This window comes from Triturus cristatus, chromosome 11, assembly GCF_964204655.1.
Source record: "Triturus cristatus chromosome 11, aTriCri1.1, whole genome shotgun sequence".
Lineage (NCBI taxonomy): Eukaryota > Metazoa > Chordata > Amphibia > Caudata > Salamandridae > Triturus > Triturus cristatus.
Window position 1 is genome coordinate 185,315,447 of NC_140594.1, and position 18,072 is coordinate 185,333,518.

The 18,072-nt window shown below is 49.3% G+C and overlaps 1 protein-coding gene across 5 annotated transcripts in view; it reads left to right on the forward strand.

The window, feature by feature from the left end:
* Positions 1–18,072, forward strand: part of TRAFD1 (TRAF-type zinc finger domain containing 1) — a 282,334-nt gene that overhangs the window by 64,546 nt on the left and 199,716 nt on the right. For all 5 annotated transcript variants that reach the window (XR_014970449.1, XR_014970450.1, XM_085633468.1 and 2 more), the window contains exon 5: positions 16,140–16,551. Coding sequence is in view for 3 of the 5 variants with exons in the window: in XM_085633468.1 (XP_085489594.1) it covers positions 16,140–16,551 (412 nt within the window). In the remaining 2 variants the exon portion in view is untranslated. The remainder of the gene's footprint in view (positions 1–16,139; positions 16,552–18,072) is intronic.

Consider the following 18,072-nt stretch of genomic DNA (forward strand, 5'->3'; position numbering starts at 1 on the left):
CAGTGTCTTCCTCAACCACTTCTCTCAAGATCTCTTCCGGATTATCTCGAGTCACTGCTTCTTCTTTTCCTCCTTCAGACAGTGCCACATAAGACCATTCCGGTGATCCGTACTTTTGGTTGGGTCTTCTTACTCTTTTTATTTCCACTGGTTCGTTTGACTCCTTTGATTCTTCTCCTTCAGCTTTTGAACTTTGACTCGAAACTTCATTCACTTGTTAAGCTTTCGATGTATTTGCTCTTATTATTTTGTATCTCAGCCTCTTAACTCTGTTGTTAGGCCAACGATCTCCTCTTAACACCTTTTTCGGCTTTATTTCTTTATTATTTCTTTCTCCGATCCAAGTTCTCTTTCTCAGAACTCGACCCTCTGTTTGTTCATCCTCATCATCTGTTTCAAGTGCCTCTTGTTTCCGTTTTCCAGCAGCTCTCTTATTCTCCACAGATTTTTTCACCACTGTTTGAGACTTCCCTACTCTTGTCCCTCCTCGGGTCTCCGACACGCAATCTTCTTGCTGTCTACTTGTCCCTTCACCTAGCTCATCAAGAATGTTCCCTACACCTCCTCGGGGGTCTTCCGCAATCTGTCCCTCTCTATCTTTTTCTGACCCTACTTCTTCAAGTATAATCTCAAGTGGTTCTTCAATCTCCTCCTCTTCTGATTCAGGAGTAGTCTCTGTGTGATTTCTCTTTTCTTTTCTTTTTCCTTCACTGCTGTTTGAAACTTCAGGCTCTCTTACAGAATTTGATCTCTTTTCTGATACTCGCAGTGGTTCATTCGAAGCTCTTCCTACTTCTTTCCCCACTGATTCTGTATCTTCATCATCACTGGAATCTGACTCTTCAAAATACTCTTTACCAGTCCCTTCTTTTGGGTTTGGAACTCTCAGAGTATGACTTGCATGTACCCAGTGCTTCACTCCAGCACACTTTACTGCAGTCGTCGTAGTCAGAATAACTTGTCTTGGCCTTCCCCACCTTGGAATCAAGCAATTTCTTCTTCTGTGAACTTTTATCCTCACCCAGTCTCCTGGACTCAGATCATGGGCTTGCTTCTTCTCAAGTGTGGTAGCTTCTTCTCCAACCTGGTGAAACACAGAATGAACTGCGTCAGCCAGGCCTTTACAGTAATCCAAAATCATGTCATCAGTTATTGTCACCAACTTATTGACAGGCACGAATGCATGGCGCATAGCACGTCCCATGATTATCTCGTGCGGACTCAAACCAGTAGTTTTATCTGGAGTAGATCTCATAGTCATCAGAACTAGAGGCAAAACATCTGGCCATTTCATGCCAGTGGCTAAGCACATTTTTCCAATCCTATTCTTGATCGTGCCATTAATCTGCTCAACCACACCAGAAGCCTCTGGTCGGTATGCACAATGTAGCTTCTGCTGTATTTTCAATGCTTCACAAATCAAACCCATCAGCTCATTTTGAAAATGTCCACCTCTATCAGACTCAACTGTTACTGGAAACCCGTACCTAGGAATCAACTCCCTTAACAGTAACTTTGCCACTGTTAATCCATCATTTCTTCTAGTCGGGTAAGCTTCCACCCACCTTGAAAACAAACAGACTACCACTAGAACATACCTTAGTCTGTTTACTTGGGGCATCTCAATGAAATCAATCTGCATTCTTGTAAAAGGACCTCCTTCTCTGCCTATTGTTCCCAGACTCACCACTGTCTTTTTCCCAGTGTTTTTTTTTGATAAACAATTTTTATTGGAGATTTTGAAAAACACAGTATTAAAACCTTGCGCCTGACAACCACCACTGTACATTCACACAGGTTGAAAACATGCCCCCCCTCGTCCCCACCCGAGCCCTGCCCCCCACCCCTACCCCCAAAGCGCCCAATCACAGTATATCGCCCAACCACTTCCCCCATACCCTACGGTATTTCTTAGGACAGCCCCTCGCCTGATAGAGAGTACGTTCCTGGGCCGCGCACCAGTCCACACCAGCACTCCATTTAGCCAAAGTAGGCGGCCGTGGGTGTTTCCATGCCGCTGCAATGTCTCTCTTTGCCACCATGAAGGCCGTCATAAGGAACAGTTTCTCTGCACGAGTGCCTTGTAGACCGTCCGTGATGCCCAGCAGGGTGTGCCTAGGGTTATGTGGTACCTCCCAACCCAACACCTCCGTGAGGTCGGCCTCTATGCCCCTCCAGTAATCTCTTAGGTCCGGACAGGACCACACCATATGGAGAAAGTCGGCCGGGTCAAAGCCACAGCGGGGGCAAGATGCGGTGACAGAGAGGCCCGCTCGGTGTAGACGTGCCGGTGTGAGATATGCAGTATGGAGGTAGTATATCTGAATCAGCCGCAACTTGGCAGAGGCCGTCACCAGCCGGGGGGCCATAAGGGCGTCCCTCCAGTCCACCTCGTCCAAGGGCCCCACCCAACCCTCCCATCTCTCTCTCAAGCCATCCTGAACCGCGGGGGTATTGTTAATAAGTGAGCGGTGTATACGGGAGATACCCCCCCTCCCCAGGTTACCCAGCAAGACCTGAGCTTCAGGGGGACTGTGGTCTGGCAGTCGAACATCTAAAGGAGTATAAGTGCGTATGGCATGGCGCAGCTGGAGGTACCTATAAAACTGTGACGAGTGAAGGGAGAAGCGTTCCTGTAGCTCTGCGTATGAGCACATGCGCCCCCCCCGCCAGACGTCCCCCAACTGGGAGATGCCGAGCAGGTCCCATGACCTAAAGCCCTCCAGGGCAGTAACGTCCCGCAACAGCACCCCATGCCAAAGGGGAGTGGCGCGAGTCAGCCGCCCAGTCCACCGGGTATGGCGAAGCGCCGCTCGCCAGGCCAGGAAAACCGCCCTAGTGATTCCGGGGCAAGAAGAGGGGATGGGAGCTCCGTACAGGCGATCTAAAATGCAGGGAAAACCCAAATCGGCTAGTTCCAACCTATAGGCCGGGTCGGACCATCCCCCTCCGAACCAATCGTGAATGACGAGAAGGCGAGTGGCCAAATAGTAGAGGTATAGATTGGTCATACCCAACCCTCCATCAAAGGTGGGTAGACGACACGTCGACAAGGCCAGCCGCGGCCGTCCACCGCCCCAGAGGAATCGAGTCGCCAGCCCGTCCAGCTCGCGGAACCAAGGCCGCGGAAAGGACACGGGGGTGTTTTGTAAGATGTACAGGAACCGGGGAAGGATCATCATTTTGTAGAGTGCCACCCTCCCCAGCGGATTGAGCGGGAGCGGTTGCCAGCGCGTCAGGTCAGCCTTGGCCTTTTTGACCAGGGGAGCCACATTGAGGGCCCAGCTCAGTTCCGGGAGCAGAGAGACCCAAATGCCCAGGTATTTAAAGGACAGCCGGCGAAGGGGAATCCTGTCCTGCCAGTCAAAGCATTCCCGAGAGGGGTGCAGAGGCACAAGGACCGATTTGTGCGAGTTTAAGAAGAGGCCAGACACGCGGCCAAAAAGGCCCAAGAGATGGAGGGCACGGGGACCAGATCGCGCCGGGTCGCTGAGATACAATAACACGTCGTCCGCATAAAGGGCTATTCTGTCGGGCGCAAGACCCGGCCACTCCCAGCCCCGAAGAACAGGGTCTGTGCGGACCAGGGCAGCAAGGGGTTCCATAGCGAGGGCAAAGAGGAGAGGCGACAGTGGGCATCCCTGCCGCGTCCCCCGACCGATCCGAAACGGCGTCGACAACGCCCCGTTAACTAGCACTCGAGCACGAGGGCGCGCGTAGAGGACCCGCACCATTCCGACAAATTTGGGGCCGAAACCCATATGAGTCAGGACCTCAAATAGGTAGGACCACCCAACCGAATCAAACGCCTTCTCAAAGTCGGCAAGTAGGAGGGTGAGATATGGGGATATGCGGTGGCGATGAGCCAGGGCCACGTGAAGTCGACGGAGGCAATGGCGAGTACCGCGGTCCGGCATGAAGCCACATTGGTCCGGGTGCACCAGGTGGGGCAGAAAGGGCCGAAGCCTCTGTGTTAGGACCGCCGCGTAGAGTTTGATGTCCGTGTTGATGAGAGAGATCGGTCGGTACGCTGACCTGTCGCAGGAGGGCGGCGCGGACTTGGGCAGGACCACAATCGTGGCCATATCGGCCTCTGGGCGGAAGGAACCGCGTTCAATCGCGTCAGCATAAAGGGCGCTCAACCGAGGGATCAGGAGGTCCTTGTAGGCGGCGTAAAGTTCTTGCGGGAATCCGTCCGGTCCCGGGGTCTTCCCCGCCGACGTGCGCCCAATTGCCTCCCCAATCTCCTCCAGAGAGATGGGCACCTCCAGACTCTCCCAGTCACTGGACCGAAGACATGGCAGTTTGAAATTGTGAGTTGCCAGCAGCGAAGCTAGAGACAAATCCGACGCCCGGGCCCGGTATAGCTGAGCATAGTATTGAGCGAAGGCGTTGGCCATGGCCACGGAGGTGGACTGAAGCTGGCCTTCTGAATCAGTGACCGCCGGTATGATGCGCGACGCCCCGGGGTAGGTAACCAGCCGGTGCAGCAGAGCCCCATTCTTGTCCCCCCACCCGTAGACCCTCGCCACCGAGGACCGCCAGAGAAGCTTGGCCGCATCCATGGACCGTTGGTGAATCTCGTCCCGCAGAAGCCGCAGTTGACGATCTACGGTCGGATCCCCATCCGCGGACAGAGATTGTTCCAAACGTAACGCCCGGGCCTCGCAAGCAGTAAGTTGCTGAAGCTGCGTCTGGCGGTGCCGCACCACCAACGCCTTGGCGGCCCCCCTGATGGTGGCTTTACCCGCCTCCCAGAGGGTGCCCGCCGAGGAGACAGACCCGTCGTTGTCATTAAAGTACTGCACCAGCGCGGACCCTACCTCCTTGCAGAGTCTCTTATCTCGGAGAAACCAGGCGTTGAAGCGCCACATTTGACGGGCCCCGTGGGGCGGGGACCCCAGACCCAGGAGGACAGGGGAGTGATCAGATATCCCTCTAGGAAGAATGCGGACATCTTGGATGCCCGCACACTCGGTGGACGGGACAAAGATTGCGTCAATCCGCGCATGAGTGTGGTGGGCGGCCGAGGTGTGGGTGTATTGCCGCGCGCGCGGATGCCAGATACGCCAGGCGTCGCACAAGCCCTGAGCCTCCGCCCACCCCACCAGCTGTTTAGCCCGCGCGGCGCGGGGCGTCGAGACCGGTCCAGAAGAGTCAAGCAATGGGGCAGAGACAGCGTTGAAGTCCCCACCCAGAACCACAGCACCCGGCGGTAGAGCGGCCAGCAGGGACGCGGCATGGGATAATGCTTGGGCCAACCCGGTGGGTGGCGCGTAGAGCGAAAGAAAAGTAAGCGGCCGACCTTCCAGTGTGCCACAGACTGCGATCCCCATCCCCTGGGGGTCACGGGCCACCCGGGTAAAGACAAAGGGAACAGAACGGCGCAGCAGGACGGCGACCCCCCGAGACCCGCGGGAGAACCCAGAGTGCCACACCCGATCGTACCCGTATCTGGCCAAGAAGGGACACCTCTCGCCTAGCAAATGGGTCTCCTGAAGAAGGAGCACGTCGATCTCATTACGGTGAGCATATTTAAGGACTGCAGTGCGTTTGAGTCTGTCTAATAGGCCATTCACGTTCCATGACAGGATGCGCATAAGCGCTTTGGAGGGGAGGTCATCCATGGGAGCGAGGGGAACAGAGCATGCCAGAAAGGAAGCGGCCAGAAGAAGCCAGGACCACGGGTCCTCCACCAGGGAGGGGCAACGGACCACGCGTGAAGGCAAGCGGCAGCAAGGCGCGCATGAATGAATGCAAGGTGAGGCGCAGCAGTGTGTCGAGTGTGGTGTAGTAACAGACGCCCAAAGAAAACCAAAACCAAAACCAACCCAAACAAAACAGTCCCTTAAGAAGAAACAGCCAACAAACCCCCAACCCCAGACCCCCACCCCCCACCCTACACTTCAAAAACGGAAGCATCTGTCGCCCGAACAACCCAACAGGTACGAGACCCCAAGCCTAGATGCTCGGGTGTGGAGAACGTAGTGGACCCCTCCAGAAGAACGGATTTCAATGATACGTCCCAGGTAGTTGTAAGAAAGCGTAGGAGTGGAAACCCCCTCCACCCCTCCATCAAATAAGGCAATCACCCCTCCCCGTAGAGATGTGGCTCAGTCAGCAAGTTACATGGCGGGACTACGGGAGAGGTCAGACAAGTCAGACTGTGTGGTGAGGGGGGCGGGAGATCCCCCCGGTCCGGGCGACAGGCGGCGCCGGGGACCCCCAGCCACGTGAGATGATGCGCCAGAGGAGGCCGAAGAGTCCCTCACACGCCTCTCAGAAGCATTGGCAGACCTGGTTCGGGCCACTGCCCCTCCGCGGCGCAGCCGGGACTGCGTGCGTTTCCTGCGCCGAGGTCGTCGGGTTCCAAGCACCTCCTTGCCCCGGGCCCCCGTAGCGGGCGACATCGCCGCGGCCTGGCGCAGAGGCTTCTCCTCCGTGAGCCAGGTCCAGGCTGCCCGAGGGGTATCAAAGAAGAGAGTCTTGTCCTGGAAAACAACACGGAGGCGGGCCGGGAATTGGAGCTGGTACTGAAGACCCAGGGAGCGCAGCTTTTGCTTCACCTCTGTGTAGGAGCGGCGCTGCTCCTGGACCTCCCGGGTGTAGTCCGGAAAAATCATGATGGTGTGATTGTCAAAGGTCAAGGGGCCACGCACTCGCGCCTCCCGCAAGATAGCGTCTCTGTCTCTGAAATTGAGGATTCGGAGGATAAACGGGCGCGGGGGAGCCCCCACAGGAGGTTTGGCCGCCAGAGACCGGTGCGCCCTCTCCACCACAAACCAGGTCGACAGCCCGGTCTCCGGCATCCAGGACTTGAACCATTGCTCGAGGAAATCGTCGGCGCGGCCAGATTCCACTCCTTCCGGAAAGCCCACCAGGCGAAGGTTGTTACGACGGGCACGATTTTCGGCGTCCTCTGCCCGCCGGTGTAGTTCTTTAGAGTGGGTGGTGAGTTCTCTGACCTGGTCTTGCAGCAGGTGAATGTCGTCTTCCGCTGTGGAAATCCGGGATTCTGCCTCCGTAATGCGGGCCGTGGCGTTGCGGAGGTCCTGCCGTAGGAGCGCAACGTCGACCTTCACCTCGCCAACCATCCCCTCCAGGGAGGTGCGGGAGGCGGCGATGGCCTGAAGGATGACGGCCAAGTCTTTATTCGGGGCCGAAGCCCCCCCCCCACCCGGAGGGTCCGAGCTGGCAAACTGGTCGATCCTCGTCTGGTGGGACGTACCCGGCAACTTGGATCCCCTCTCCTTGCCCATGGCGGACCGAAGAAGTAGGGGCCCGATCCGTGAGGAGGCCCAGAGGACAGCAGGCGACTCCTGCTCCACAAACGCGGCACCGCTCCACACAGGCCAGCGAGGGAGGAGGTCGGGGGCAAGGAGGAAGGGCACGGGCACCCCCCAACCGCTTCGTCAGGGTCCGACCAGGCCGCCGTCACCGCGGCGCGCGCCACGAGCCAAAGCGGTCACCCGCTATCCAACGGTGGGTTGCTGGGGGCCACCGAGGCGTCGTCCGGTCAGGGCAACAGGAGACTCCAGGGCCGAGAGTCCAGCCCCCCCTAAATCCTGGGGCAGGAGGGGGCTCGGAGGGGGGGGCCCCCCCCGCCAGCAGTGGTCCCGGGGCAGCGATTCGGGGGCGCAGGGGGTCACCACCCCATCCAGCACAGGTTGGCGCCAACAAGAAACGATTAGTCCAAGTGCTGCACCCCACCGGGAGTCCGCCAGGGGAAAGCAGCAGGAAGGGGCCCCCTCAAGCCGCCACAACGCGACAGTTCCGATCCCCCCAACCTGGGTCTCTCTCTCTGCGCGGGCCGACCTGCCCGCCGATGAGGGCTACGCCACCCCCAAGAAGCGCCCCTCCAGCTTCTCCCGTCCCGGCTCACCTCAAAGTCACCGCCAACCGGGGCCCAGATCACAGCTCCTCCGGGCGTGAGGCTGCCAACAACGAGTCTGCGCTCCTGTAGGGCTCTCCCGGATTCCAGCAGCCAGAGACCCACCAGGGGGGGCACAGCGGGGCGGCCAAGGAGATCCACCTCCCAAGAGGCATCAGCGGCAGTCCAGACCTCCAGGCGGCCCAGCGCCGCCAAGGCGAATGCGGGTCGATCTCCCCGCCGACTAGGGCCCCTTTTCCGCCAGGCGAGCGCCGGTGATCATCGGCAGGGGCAGGTCAGCCAGTGGCAAGCGTGGGGCCTGTGCCCCTCGTGGCGCGCCGGGGCCTCGCGTAGCGGGCAGCGCCGCACAGAGAACCAGAAGGACGCAGCCAGGTGCCGGCGCGGCTCGCGGGTCGTCCAGCTCCACCGCGGGGGTGTCGGATGTCTCGAAACTCGGGCCGGGGGTAGTGCGTCAGTTCCTTCACCCGCGCCGGTCTGCAGCCAGGACCTGGGACGGCATCAGTGGAGGAGGATCGGCGCTGAGGGGTCCGGCAGCCGGGAGCCTCACTCCGTTGCGGCCATCTTGGCCAGCGCCGGAACCAGTGTTAAATTGCTGACAAACTAAACGCCTCTGACAGATGCTTTCTGCAATTGTCCTGAACTTTGCATTGTACCAGGTCTGCTTGAACGACCTAACCATCGCGTCCCTTCCCAAATGTCCCTGGCCATGATACATCCTTGCCATTGACGACAAGATGGAGTTGGGCATCACTGGTCTGCCATCTCTGTAGACCCAAACATGGTCTGTTTCTCTTGGAGCACATCCTGCCTTAATCCAATCTTTTTTCTCTTCCTCTCCTGCCTCATCTTGCAACTGTTTCACTTCATCCCAGGTCTCTAGGACATTAGTAAACATCACAGAGAGAAAAGACATTTCCCCTTCTCTGTCCCTGTTGATGGACTGATTCGTCTTGGCACAGTATTGCGCAACATCGTTGGCATATCTGTTTACAACCGTTATAAAATCCTCCCCTGGACCATGGGCAGCACATTTTACAACTGCTAACTCCTTAGGCAGCTGTATCGCCTCAAGCAATTTACCAATCATTTCAGCATTCTTTATTGGAGTTCCACTCGATGTCAAGAAACCTCTTTGTAGCCAAAGTTGGCCAAAATCATGCACCACTCCAAATCCATACTGACTTATCAGTCAACACAGTCATCCTCAAATCTTTCCCAATTTCGCAAGCTTTTGTCAATGCTATCAATTCAGCAACTTGCGCAGATTTCACTCCTTTCAATGGTGATGCTTCCATGACCTCTGAAACTTTGCATACCGCATATGCTGCACATAGCACACCATCATTTCTCAGGCATGATCCATCCACAAACAACACATGATCACTCTCATTCAAGGGTAGATCTCTTATGTCTGGTCTTGGTTTTGTACAGTACTCAAGCACATCCAAACAATCATGATCATCTTCCATTTTCACACCCACATTTTCAATGTCTGGCAAAAGCGTCGCTGGATTCACATTCACACATCTCTCGAGAGTCACATTTGATGCTCCTAGAATCACTTTTTCATATTTGGTCAATCGACTATGTGACATGTACTGAGTTCTGCTTCTTGTCAAAAGAATTGCCACATTGTGAGGTACAAATACCCTTACAGGATATCCCATTATGATTCCTTCACTTTGTTCCAGACTCCTGCATGTTGCAGCCACAGATTTCAGACAACCTGGTAAACCCACAGCTACAGGGTCAAGTGTCGATGAGAAGTACGCAATAGGCCTTCTCAGTAATCCATGTTTCTTAATCAACACTGAAAGTGCACATCCATTTCTCTCACTACAGTACAGCTCAAATTCTTTCTCATAGTCAGGCATACCCAAAGCTGGAGCATCACACATTTTACTTTTGAGCTCTTCAAATGCTGCCATTTGTTCTGCATCTAGATCCAATGGATCCGTCATCTCACTTTTTGTCAGTTTAATCAGTGGCTTTGCTATCAGGGAAAAATTAATTATCCACTGACGACAATAACCCACCATACCCAGGAACATTCTCACTTCTCTCTGTGTCTTTGGAGCAGAGCGAGAAGGAAAGGATGTAACATTGCTACATTTGAGAATCTCCGCTTAGGAAAAATACACATAGCGAAAACTACGGAACAGGAACCAAGAAAATAAAACATGTATCACAATTATCCTGCTTCTCCTCGGCCATCGGGCCACAGTTCAGAGCTTCTTTCTAAGGCTCCTTTGTTTCCCAAGGCTGCCAAGGACACTTTCACTTCTCTTGGAGAACTCCCAAAAACTGCTGCTGTCCTCATGGAAAGTTTTCGACAAGGACCATGGTCAGTTAGCTTCAAGACCATTTCCAGCAGGGGTCTCCCTCGTCTCAGTTTTCAAATTATAATCACAGCCAGGCTCACTATTCAGCCTTCTTTCTCAGGCCGACATAGGCCTTAATAGACCATCTTAATTAAAAGAGACAAAAACAACGTTACTACAGCATAGTAATCTAGCACTTGCAACATGGAAAAGCATTAATTCGAAAAGCGTTTTGTGCTCAAAAATAAACCGCACATAGCAACGTTTAAACATGAAAACACATTTAACTCGCGTGTTATTATCAATCAGCACATTTAAGCACACTCACGTGTAACTCTCTCTTGTTAAAACAAACGGATTGATTAATATAAACGCACTTGCACAAGAAAAATTATTAATTATTAATAAATTAATACAACGAATAGACATGCCAGAGCTTCAAAAGCCCCAGAATTTTCAAACTGAAAACTCTGCTCCAGCACACTCACTACAGTGTAGACTTGGAGCCGCATGGAAAAGTGAAATAAGAGGGCATATTTTAATGCCTACTTGACAAAATGGGATGTCGATATCCGAAGGAAACCTGGACTGAAAGAAGATGCAAAGATTGGCAGCATCCAAAATGCAGCAGCCAGTCTTGCCCTCAGCCTCCGACACAGAGCCCACATCACACCACACTTTAGGGAACTCCACTGGCTACCGATATGCAAGTGCACACTTTAAATTCTTCCCTCACACCTTCAAAGATGCACAACACTGGAAATGCTTACCTAAACAGCTGTATTCACTTCCACCAACCTTCCAGACACCAGTGCTCTGGCGGTCTCTCATGAGTAAACACCTCTCTATACATACAGAAAAGCAGAACAGATGGTGCACCCTCTCATACCTGCCCTTAAAGCCTGGAACGACCTCCTGCAAGACATAAGAGGCGCCTCCTTCTCTTCCTGACTTTCACAGAAAACTGAAGACATGGCTTTTCGAGGAAGCTCCCCCCTGTGTTGACATCCCACATGTTCTACAGAGTGCCGAAAGGCTCTCACAGATGATTAGCGTGCTATAAAAACCTAGATAATATTTAGTGAACGCAGCTTTTAATTGGGGGGGGAAAAACACTTTGTGAAGAAAGTAATTAAGACAGTGAAGGGAGTTTACTGTCTTGCTGTGTGGATCATGTAGGACAACAGTGAATGCTGATTCTGAATAAAATGTACTGGTAGAAGGATGCCTTCAAGGGATTTTTTTTTAGAGTACTCTGTTGTATACTTATTCAATATAGGATACATGTATCCCTATAGATCAAATCTCACATGGAGTTCAAGCATTGTAAGCTGTACACTATGCTTTTGTCATATATATGTGTATCACCTCAAAGTGGTCAAATCAAATAATCAAATAATCATAAGAAGCAAAAGGTGTGTAGAAAGTCAAATTTATATCAAATGTTATTTAGGGTACCTAAAATGTGGACAGCTATACATAAATTCGGAAGGAAAGGAGTACATTCAATAGTTCCTTCACTAAAGATAGATCAAACACTTTTTCTCAACAATATTCAAAAATTATGTAGAAAACAGTGTGAAAAGTCGACTTTTCAGTCTTTTAAATTTCAATGCGTAAGACCATCTTCAGGACAAAGTGGATTTAAAAGTTGACCCCTGGAAGTATGCTCTTGTATAAATCAAGAGTAGAAGTTTACAATCTCCGCTTTCAACAGTCAATATTAGAATGATACCTTCTTGTAGTCACCCGACCTCATGCCGCTCGAACGACTGCTGAACTACTGTCAGTAACATTCGAAGGAAGATATCTATACTCTACGAAGAGATCTGTTCGGAACCTCGCTTCGAACCTTAAGCCTCCCGACTAATAAAGTAGTCGAAATGTCCGTGCACAACAAGTAATACTTCAAACTAAATTTGTGCGCTTTGAAGGCTGATTAACAAACGACTAGCATCCTGTTAATCATAAAGACACGCGTTTGTCTGCTGTGTTTCAATAAGATTGACTACACGAAGGTATCATTCTACTATTGACTGTTGAAAGCGGAGATTGTAAACTTCTACTCTTGATTTATACAAGAGCATACTTCCAGGGGTCAACTTTTAAATCCACTTTGTCCTGAAGATGGTCTTACGCATTGAAATTTAAGACTGAAAAGTCGACTTTTCACACTGTTTTCTACATAATATTTGAATATTGTTGAGAAAAAGTGTTTGATCTATCTTTAGTGAAGGAACTATTGAATGTACTCCTTTCCTTCCGAATTTATGTATAGCTGTCCACATTTTAGGTACCCTAAATAACATTTATTGATATACATTTGACTTTTTCTACACACCTTTTGCTTCTTATGATTATTTGATTATTTGATTTGACCACTTTGAGGTGATACACTGTTGGAAACCGGGCAACCGGGTTAGCAGTCACCAGGTTCCCAGCACAGTGGTAGCTTGGCTCGAGCGGTTGGGGGTCAGGCACAGTGTTAAGCGTACGTCACACCCTCACAATAACCATGCGTTCATCTGTTCCAAAAACGACACTACACCGTAAAAATTATGGAAGTCAAGATGAAAATATATATGTCTTTATCTTATTTTCTCTTAGTTGCAGGTTTCATAACATAAATACAATACAATAGGATTTTCCTTTAAAAGAGCAGGTCAAATAAACAATGCTACTTTGGGATTTCAATAAATAGGTTCAGGTCCTCATTAAGCAAAGAATAAATAGATGTGCAAGAAATACAGACGGCAAATAAATACAGTCAGACAATAAATACAGTGCAAGAATAAATTAGTGGAAGACAATAAATAAAGCACCCTCAATAAATAAAGTAAAGCAATCAATGACAGTTACAGATCCGATCACTTTCATGAGGTAACTTGGTCTTACTTTGCCCATATACAGCTTGTGGTCATTTGGATGGCATGGGGGTGTCCCACCTAGATTGGTCAAGGCTGGGGCCTAAGCTGAGGCAGAATGAGGATAACCTAATGATCTGGCCCTCCAAACTACACAGCCCCACACAGATGTCACTGCACCAGTCTTAGTTCACCCCTGGCACTCCCAGGCTGGTTCTAACACCCCTCTAGCCCCTAGTATGGTCTTTTAGGGCTCCACGGGGCCTCAGACGCCCCCTCTACCACTTACTGCCCTTTTCACGATGATCGGCTCCGCTCGGCACCGTGTCGACGCCGTGAGGCGGCTCCGGATCGATGTCGCTGGGCGGCCTCGACTCGATGTCGCTGGGCGGTCGCGACTCGATGTCGCTGGACGGTCTCGACTCGATGTCTCCTTCCGGCGTCGCAGGGACACGGTCTCCCCGCTTCCGGGTGTCTCCGGAGTGCGATCTCCACTCCCGAGCTCCGGCGCGCTTCACCTCAGTTTCCGGCGACTCCGGTGGGCGGACTTCACTCCCCCGTCGACGCCTCACCTCGACCTCAGGTGACTCCCTACTCGACCTCCGGCGCCTCTCCACGACCTCCGTCGGCGCCCTCACTCGACCTCCGGTGACTCCCTACTCGACCTCCGGTGCCTCTCCACGACCTCCGTCGGCGCCCTCACTCGACCTCTGACGGCTCCGGGTATGACGTCTGCTTTCTGTCAGCGCCGCTTCTCTACCTCAGGCCCCAGGTCTCCAGGCTTCTCGACGTCGGGACTTCAGGAGGACACTGCTGAACAGGTCAGGAGCTTGCTGTTCTTCCTCTTTAAGGCCTGTTCCAAATATTCAGGTCCTTAAGATGGTTCTTCTGGACTTGGTCCCCCACAGGGCTTTAGGCTGGGCTTGGTCAATAGGGACTAGCATCAAGGGTGGGTTTCTGGACCCCACTCCAAGCACTGGTTTCCACCCCTGCTGCCTTACTCCGACCTCCTTCTATATCTGTCCTCTCTCCTCTCCAGTCAGATGCCAACTGCCACTCTGAGATGGCCTCCCAACATTCTAAACTGCCTCCCACTATCCCAGGGTTCTAGAATGTTACAGAAGGTTCTAGAAACCTCCAGTGGGTTCTGGTGATATCACAGGTGACAATGGGTGGCCACCATTTTGTGTCTCAGGCCCTCAGACTGAAGTTCCAGGGGTAGGGAAAATGGCTCCCTGACCCTGCATCAACACTAAAAAGTCTGGTGGTTCCCAAAAAGGAAAAATTATAACCGGGTTTGAGGCAAAAGTGGGACAAAATAAATAATGATGAGGAGGGACCACCCAAAGGGCTGACAGGTCTAACATACACATATATATGACAAAAGCATAGTGTACAGCCTACAATACTTGAACTCCATGTGAGATTTGATCTATAGGGATACATTTATCCTATATTGAATACGTATACAACAGAGTACTCTAAAACAATCCCTTGAAGGCATCCTTCTACCAGTACATTTGCATTTACCCAAGCCCTCAAGGGTATATTGGGTTGTCCACTTTATATATCGATTCTGAATAAAAGCAAAACAAATCTCGACATAGACTGCAACATTTATCAAGGTAATGACGAATGAAGTTGGAGATTAGGACAAAATTGTACCTTAAAAACTGGAGTTACATGAATTCCTCACCTAGCTTGGTGATTACTTTGTGGCTAAAATTGAGAATTATAGAGATGGCTTGGAAAGCAAATGTGTGATAAAGTAGCATGATTGTTAGTTTGTCTAGAAGAGGTCAAATTAAATAGGCAAGGTGAAACATCCCAATATTCCAATACAATGTCGGTCCTTTTGGGTGACCGTCCCTCATGAACCTCTGTGGATCTTCCTGAGCTACAAGATTGTGTGTTACAGGATGAGATGGTAAGATCTCTTCTATATTGCTAATTCAAGAACTGGCTGATATCTAATTCTTTTTTGGAAATTCTGTACTCGCTGGTCTTTGTTTCATACGTTGTCTGTTGCCCTCCTGAATCGGAGGCCAGCATTGTAGAGAAAAGCGGGCAGAATTTTGGAAGGGCATTTTGAGCAATCCTAGCAGCAATGCCCCTGGAACCATAAACATTTCTTCAGAGTACATTGTAGGGGTGGGTTGTCAAGTCTCCTTTCTTATGAAAGGGAGTAGGAACTGGACCAGTGATCTATCATTCTGCTTATTGCAGGTTTTTTTTTTACCATCATTAGTCCTGCATGGACTGCTACAGTGTGCAGGTAAATAGAAATGAAGATCACAATTACGTTATCCGATTGCTTTGGATATTTTTTCCTCTATCTTTTTGTGTAACAGTCATTTGCATTCATGTTTCTTGAAGGTCTGTAATTGCAATGACAATAAATGTCCTAAGTAATACATGCTGAGTGAGTATAGTTCATATTGCAAATAACAGTATATTTTAGGATGCAAAAATGTTGCCTTTCACATAAATCAAAATAAAGTAAATTTAATTGTTTTACTGCTTTTTGGTCTATTGGAATCAAAGCAGAAATGGGAAGGAGCTTAACTTTAAAGTGACAATCCTAGATAATTACAAACTCCCACTTCATTGTCTTTGCTTACTCTCAGCTTGCTCATTTGTAGGAGGGGAGTGATCGAGTGAGTGTATGGCTTAGAATTTACTGCTCTAGGAACTTAGGTGGCATTGATAGTTTAGGCCCTATACTTACCAAACAGTAGCAAGCATATCTTTACTTCCCCGAAGAGTCCCTTCTTTTCTAAGAGAAACAGATAGGGTGCGAGAGAATTTTGACTAAACAGCACTTTCTTCATTCCAACAGTTAAAATAAACTAAGATCTATGCCAGGACAATTTATTTCAATCTGTTTAGATTTTTACACAATCCCATGTTCTCAAACGAACCTATATCAAGTACATTTGTTTATAAAATGTAAATGTAGAACTGATGCTTTTGGTTTTGTAACTGTAAATGGTGACTTGTGTGTATATTTGTGATTTATTAATTACTCTAGAGATTTGATCTGCCATTTCATCTGTGTTTTAGGTGTCAAAGTGTCCTTTGCGCCCCGCACAGTGCCAATACTGTGAACTTGAGTTGTCGCACAACAAAGTAAGTGACCATGAAAATTACTGCGGCACGCGGACAGAATGTTGCAACAGTTGTGGTCGCAATGTTATGGTGAAAGATTTACCAGCACATCCTACAGTTTGTGGAAAAGTGACCGAAGACCAGAAAATAAACAGTGAAAGACTTCTTTCCCGTTATAACCATAGGGATAATGGTGAAACCTGGTTTGATTCGCAAACAACCCGAAATTATCTGGGAGAAGATCACATAAGAACTCAGCCAAGGATACCCAGACAACTTCAAAGCCGGTTTTATAAAAATGTTTACCAGTCATTGGAAGGGGACGATGGAAGGCATGCACAAACCATGCATGTTGACCAGAATCTAGGTAAAAGTTTAAATTGTGACTTTGGTTTACTAAAGTGAGAAATGTTGAGCTCAGGTGTGCGTGGTTTTTGTTGTTGTTTTTTTGCACACGTTTTAGTCTGTTATATTTGTTATTTTGAATAGTGTTTGTACTCCCTCAATTTCAAGAGTTTCTTCTAAATATACTATATTCGTCCTTTTTTTTAAATATATCGCCAAAACTGAATGTATTTTAACATTTGTGTTGACTTTGGTTCGTATAGTTTGATCCTAATGTTTCTAAATGGCAGAACCAGTCTTGTTAAATCTTCAAAATGTTGACCGGACAAAAACATATTGAACTGTAGTTTGCAGCAATGAGAAATATCTCTTCAGATCAAAAGCATTTGAAATGTCATCCTTAACAGATGATAAAATTACTTAAATCATATTTGTGTAGGTTTGTATGCAACCAGTATATTTTGCATGAGTGAACCTGTTTATAAATTGAAGACATAATGAGCAATGGCTTAAACTCTATACCAATCACATTTAATCCTTAACTTAAAAAAGCCTGCCATTTCTGAACAGTTATGTAGCCCACATCCCCTGTTACTTTAGTCAGAAGAACCTTAAAATTCTCGATATTTCCGTGTAAATCATTTTAGCATAAGTGACATAGAAGAAAGTAAACATTTTGGTGTCTTGCATAATCATAGGTATGTAGGTTAGCATATTTAGATCGAAGATGGTGGTTAACTTTGTGCTATGTTTCAACTAGTTTCAAACTTCTTGCCCAGACCGTACCGTTTATATGAACTGCCTCTTGTTGAACTTTGAGCCCTCTTGATGCCATGCATGGAAGTGAGTTTGAATTAAGAAAACACCAGTACAAATTATTCCCGGCTTTAATTTGCAGAAGATATTAAACTGTATGTAATCCTCATTTATTATTTTTGTTGGCCCAGGTGTTTTGACATAACCCCTCCAATAAAGGAAGTAATCAAACTAATTAGTGTATGCTGGAATGTGCCCAGAGTTGTGACTGCTCATGTAGGCCTGAATGTGAGCAGTTTTCTCCTGTGTTGTCACTACACTGTGCCAAAGACCGATGAAGTCTTACTTAAAGGAACTTTGTAACTTTTCAAAGTAATACGTCTTTATCACCTTTTGATTGAGGAATGTGTCTAGGTTCCTGATCACTTGGCATCTTTCCGAAAGGACTTAGAATTGCTGGATAGAAGAAGAGGTGCAGCCTTATTTTATTAGGCTTGTTTACATTAAACTCAAGATGTTGATCCATTTCCTGACTTCGAGGTTTAGATTGTGAAGAGGAGGTTGAGGAGTAGTTTGCGCTCTCCCCCTCCCCAGTTTTCTTCATTCGTCAGCTGCTGTTATATATATATATATATATATATATGAACCTGAGTTGGGAAGGAGGTCTTGCCACTAGATCAAACTAGCCCAAGTAAGAGACTGGATTAAAGGCCAAATGAGTTAGGATGACCATGAGGGCTACAAGTAGCATATAGAATAATTGCGACACTATTTAACTCTGCTGCTT